The sequence below is a fragment of the Rhamphochromis longiceps genome, linkage group LG2, assembly GCF_057381845.1.
Source record: "Rhamphochromis longiceps isolate RC_006_pf linkage group LG2, R_longiceps_female_GT1.1, whole genome shotgun sequence".
NCBI lineage: Eukaryota > Metazoa > Chordata > Actinopteri > Cichliformes > Cichlidae > Rhamphochromis > Rhamphochromis longiceps.
Window position 1 is genome coordinate 29,349,989 of NC_140558.1, and position 5,899 is coordinate 29,355,887.

General features: G+C 45.9%; 1 protein-coding gene across 1 annotated transcript; it reads left to right on the top strand.

Annotated features, from left to right (window-relative positions):
• Positions 1–2,110: 2,110 nt before the first annotated feature.
• LOC146677404 (uncharacterized) lies at positions 2,111–5,698 on the top strand. The gene is made up of 2 exons (XM_085381907.1): positions 2,111–2,574; positions 3,028–5,698. The coding sequence occupies exons 1-2, from the start codon at positions 2,154–2,156 to the stop codon at positions 3,540–3,542; spliced, it is 936 nt and encodes a 311-aa protein (XP_085238033.1). The 5' UTR covers positions 2,111–2,153; the 3' UTR covers positions 3,543–5,698.
• Positions 5,699–5,899: the final 201 nt, after the last annotated feature.

Below are 5,899 nucleotides of genomic sequence, written 5' to 3' on the forward strand. Positions count from 1 at the left end.
AAGGTGTAGCCGCGGCTGTGAAATTAACTGACGAACAACTGCCTTGGTACAATGTGGAAGAAAATTCAACCCCTCACATTACATTGGCGGTCCACCAAGGTCATGGTGCAGGTGATCTAGGTCCAATGGTCAGGCAAGCACTGGACGACACAGGGTGGCAAAGAACCCAAGTTCCTAACTTATCTTATGCTCCAAATTGTAAAACCTATCGCATAACTTGTGCCTGTGAGGGTACAGTGATTTTGGAACATAAATAAATTTCAAAAACACATGGTGAGGAGTGTGTAGATCATCCTCACGCAGTTGCTGGACTGTCGAATCTGCCTGACAGTCTATGGTCAAAAGGGCCCACGGATGTTGGCCTAGCTAAGTGTCCTCCTGTCTTGTTCCAGCTCAAGTCACACACACCAATCAATAGACCACAGTATAAACACAAACCTGAAGCAGAGGCAGGAATTACAGAAACAATAGAAGGCCTGCTAAGGGCCGGGGTGTTAGAGCCCTCTCACTCACTGTGGAACACACCAATTCTACCAGTGGAGAAACATGGAACAGGAAAATACCGTATGGCACATGATTTGAGAGCCATTAATGAAATATTGCTCTCTACTACTGCACCGGTACCAAATCCGTACACAGCTTTATCAGCTATCACATGTGACCAAAAGTGGTTCACGTGTGTTGACCTGGCAAATGCATTCTTTTGTCTTCCTCTGCATGAGTCATTCAGAGACATTTTTTCATTCACATACAGAGGCCAACAACTCAGATACACACGTTTGCCACAAGGCTTTGCACTTTCTCCAGGCATTTTCAATAAGGTGCTTAAAGAAGCCCTGTCGTCATGTAATTTGCCTAATGATTGTACATTAATACAATATGTTGATGATCTTCTCATTGCAGCCCCGTCAGCAGCGGATTGTACAGCGGCGTCGTTCGTTGTGTTGAATAGCTTGGCGGAATGTGGCTTTAAAGTAAGTAAAGACAAGCTGCAGTTAGTTCGCCCTGAAGTGACCTTTTTGGGCCGGGTAATCGCACACAAATCAGTGGGTTTGATGAACACACACAGAGACCAAATTTTGACACACCCAAAACCGCGAACTGTGAGAGAAATGCTTTCTTTTCTTGGTTTAACAGGTTACAGCAGGCAGTTCATTCCGGATTATGCAGGTAAAACTGCCCCTTTAAGGGGCCTAATGAAGCAAGTTGGTGTTCGAAACTTTAAGGCTGAGTTGCCTTGGACGCCTGAAGCTGAAGCCGCATTTATTAGGGTAAAACAGGATTTGTCAAGGGCCTCAGATTTAGCCACACCCAATTATGATGAGCCATTCTATTTGGATGTTTCTGAGACAAACTCAATTGTAAATGGAGTGTTGTTTCAGAAAAAAGGGGGGGGTAGAGATGTGCTCATGTATGTAAGTGTAAAACTACATCCAACAGAAGCAAAGCATCCTACATGCGCACAACATGCAGCAGGGGTCGCTAGAATTATCCAAAAAACAGCACATGTAGTGAGAGAACACCCACTAAAAATACTCATTACACATAGCATAGTGGCATACGTGAATTCACAAGCATTTTGTATGTCACCACGGGCACAACAGAGACTGAGCAAAGTCTTAGAGGCCCCAAATTTGACATTCACACATGAAGGAATTAACATGGCAGATTTAATGGGTGTAGGGGAACCACATGACTGCGCCAAAAGAGCACAGATTGAGGAAAAGATTAGAGAGGACCTGAAGGCCGAACCCATACCGGGAGCTGAGGACTGGTTCACCGATGGATGTTGCCACCGAGACGAAGGAGGACTGAAAGCAGGGTATGCGGTGGTTTGCAGAGTAGAAGGAGATTATCAGGTCAGAGAGTCAGGAAGGATTGAGGGAAAGCAGTCGGCCCAGAGAGCTGAAGTGATAGCCTTAGCTCGAGCTTTGAGACTAGCCAAGAACAGGAGAGTGAACATCTACACCGATTCGGCATATGCGTTTGGAGCAGCGCATGTGGAGCTGCCTCAGTGGAAAAGAGCAGGATTCAGAACAGCAACCAATGCACCTATTTCCCACAAACATGAAATGGAGGAACTAGAAAAGGCCTTGGCTGACCCAGAGGAGGTGAGCATTATAAAATGCAAAGCTCACTCCCAAGGAACCAGCATGGTGGAAAAAGGAAACCAGAGAGCAGACGAAGCCGCAAAGGAGGCCGCAGGCTACAAAGGACGGAGACAAATGATACAGGTAACTCCAGAAGAGGAGATATCTGTTGATCTGATTGAGGAAGTCAAACAGGCCCAGGAGGAGGCATCCCCAGAGGAAAAGGGGGTGTGGAAAAACAAAGGAGCCTGGCAGGATGGACATTTGTGGAGGGGGCCAGACGGGCGCCCCGTGCTGACAGCCAAAATGGCAGAACAGAAGGTGGATGAAGCCCACGGACTTGCCCACGTGGGGAGAGCCCAGATGGAAAGAAATTTGTGTCATTGGTGGCATCCTGAGCTGCGAGGAATGATAAGAGAGAAGGCCAGGATGAGCTTAATCTGTGGGGCACACAATCCTAAGCCAGCAGTAAAACCGGAAGTGGGTAAGTTTCGGCCCCCTGAGAGGCCGGGAGAGGAGATTGTTATTGATTTTACTGATATGATTGATTCCGGGCCGGGCGGTGTAAGATATTTGTTAGTGTGTTGATGCTCTGACCGGCTGGCCAGAGGCCTGGGCTACAAAAAAGGAGGATGCTAAGACTGTCGTTAAGTGTTTAATCAATCATTACATTCCCCGTCATGGGTTCCCGAAAAGAATTAGATCAGATAATGGAACCCATTTTAAAAATCAAGATTTGGAAAAAGTCGAAAAATGTTGGGCGTCCAGCATAAATTTGGAACGGTCTATCATCCTCAGTCTCAGGGGAAAGTAGAAAGAATGAACCTAAATTTGAAAAACAAATTGGCAAAAATCTGCGCGCAAACAGGGCTAAATTGGGTCGCAGCCCTGCCGGTTGCGTTGATGACCATAAGATGTTCTGCTAATCAATCCACAGGTTTTACACCATACGAGCTGCAAACCGGGAGACAGTTTCCGACACCTTGGACGGTGGGCTCGGTTGAACGGGACGAAAAGGGGAACCGGTCCCACGCAGACTACTGGAACGAGCTAAAGGCGCTAGTGTCCAGTTTCACAAAACAGGCGGCTGGTGAAGGGCCCACAGGAGAAGGAGAGGTCCCGGACGCGAAAACAGTGTGGCTGAGAGTCATCAAACGAAAGTGGAAGGAGCCTCGCTGGACTGGTCCATGTGAGGTATCGGCTCGGACGGCGACAGCGGTCCAACTGAAGGGGAAAGGCGACACCTGGTATCACTGGACGCAGTGCGCAGCCGCGCACGAGGGCTTGGTGGGGAAGGATCAATCTCAACCCAACGCAGGTGAAATTGAGCGGCAGAATAATCCCTCACACCTGTGTAACGGGCCGACCGGTAGTCTACCCGGAAGGTCGAAGAAAGAAGAGCAGCCAAGGAGGAGATCGCCGCGCCAACGAAAAGGAGCGGTACCACACTGAACACCAAAAACAAGAGAGAGGCTCTGATAAAGGGCTTTGAACTTTTTACTACACCATAACATTCACATACCACCATGCCATCACAACAATTAGACACTGGTGATGAAAGAAGAGTTTCAAAGGCCATCACAATGTTCAAAATTATTATGAGTTTGATGTCAACTATGTTGCTAATCATGGCTATTTGTTTTTTGATTTGTTTGTTGCAGACCGACCCGGGAAACCAGTCTGAGCACGGAGGCCATGCCAGTCCGGCGTTGTTTGATACACCAATTACATCACGCGTGATCTATAGTGATTTAAAGCTGCGGGCAAGAGTGAAGCGCGAGGTCTCTGGTAAAAAGGATGAGTGTCTCAGCACATATGGTGGTTTAGAATTAGATTATGTTATTGGCGCCACAACTTCCTTTACGTTTGATCTGTGTGATGTTGTTAATTGCAGGGACGTCGGCAGTGCTTGGAGGGGATACAATGTGTGGGTCTGTTGGGATTATTCAGTGAGTACGCACTGCGAGAGGGGAAATCGTCCTTATGACAGCTGGTGCCGTAATTGGGACCAGGTAAGGGGTTACACTGGGCAAAATTGGGAACCGTTAGAATCAGGACCAGAAAACGGGCTTAAACTACAGAGGGATTTCAGCCCCTCTGGAAACGCGTTAACTTTATCATTGGGGAATTGGCACCGCAAACAATCTATGTATTTGGTTCTGGGGGTGGAAATAGCGGGGGTTGATCCAAAAGGGTTAAGAACACAAGAATGTAGATAGGATTAATTCTGTTCACTATAATGTACTGAGGCTCTCTAACCTCACCAGAGACGGCATGGAGGGGTTGGCGGAGCAGGTGGGTCCGACCTCGTTAATGGGAGCGCAGAATAGAATGGCCCTTGACATGTCGTTAGCGGACAAAAAGGGGGCGTTTGTCCTATATTGGCCGATCAGTGTTGTAATTTTATTCCAAACAAGACTGCTCCAAATGTGTCGGTAACCAAGGCTCTGGAGGGCCTAAAGAGCCTTTCTGAAACTATGCATGATCACTCCGGTGTTGGTAATCCGTTGGAAGGCTGGCTGACCTGAGTGTTCGGACGGTGGAAGGGGGTCATCGCTTCGGTCATGTTTTCTTTGTCTGTTGTGGTGGGTATTATGGTTATTTGTTGTTGTCTCATCCCTTGTGCCAGAAGAATGTTTGTAAGTATGTCTGTGAGGGCAGTGGACCCTGGAGTCATTACTCCAATGTCAATGATGCCAAGGATGCATGTGGAACTGAATGTGTAGGCCAAGGAGGGACACAACTGTTTGTGACCTCTGGATTCTCCAGAGGTCAACAGAGGGAATTGTAGAATAAGGAGGGGATGTTTTTCTCATTATCATTTAATATTTTAATATGGCATTATTAATTCATTAGAAGTATATAACCAGCTTTGCATTAAGCATAAATTGAAGTTTTTGATCTTACATTATTCTTTGCATTTACAGTGATGGCTATAATTTCAGTTTGATCTTTTTCTTACAGGTACCAGAATAATAACATGATTTTCCATTGCAGATGTAACCATGATCATTCCATACACATTGCAGTTTGTTGCTTTTTCTAGAGTTGTGCTCAAGGTAATTAAAGGTTAAAAGCTACAGCCAGCGCGAGTCTGGCTGATCTATGGAGGGCAAAGGCTTTGAGCTTGGAAGGCCGCACGCGCTTACACAGCACTTATAAGATGTTATTCTTGATGATTTTGTGCTTAGTCATGTTTTAATATGTTTTAAGTAGAAGTAGCTGATCCAGCAATATTCATTTAATATTATAGACTTGATTTAGAGCAATACACACTGATGGTCTTAACAAATGAAAGAGTCCTTGTAGCTGCCATGTTGTGTCTTAGCAGGGTACAGACGGTTCCAGGAGACGGGGGCAGTCAGCGTCTGCCCTCGGGAAGGAGACAATGTTATTCTTTGTGTTAAATAAAATTGTCAACATTGATTGTATTACACCTGTCACTACGCATGAGGGGGCGTTCTAATACCCTGATTTCATAAAACTATGGTGATGTGTTTTTTGAGATGAGATCTGAGACTGTCTGCATACAGTGTCCATCTCCCACGTGTGTGATCATTAAATCATCGTTTGACTCAACCCGACCGGACCAGTGTTGTTATTGTGGGTTTTTCCTCTGGTGTCCATCCCAATATTTCTGAACCTTAACATATTCTCTTGTATTTTGAGCCTCAGCTCTTTTTTAGTTTACCTCCCTGTCTTGTTGTCTTTGACTAGTATCAGCTGTTTTCTTTTCCCCAGATGTTTCCACTCTTTTTACAGCCAAAAAAACAAAACAAAACAAAACAAAAAACAAACAAACTTCTGTC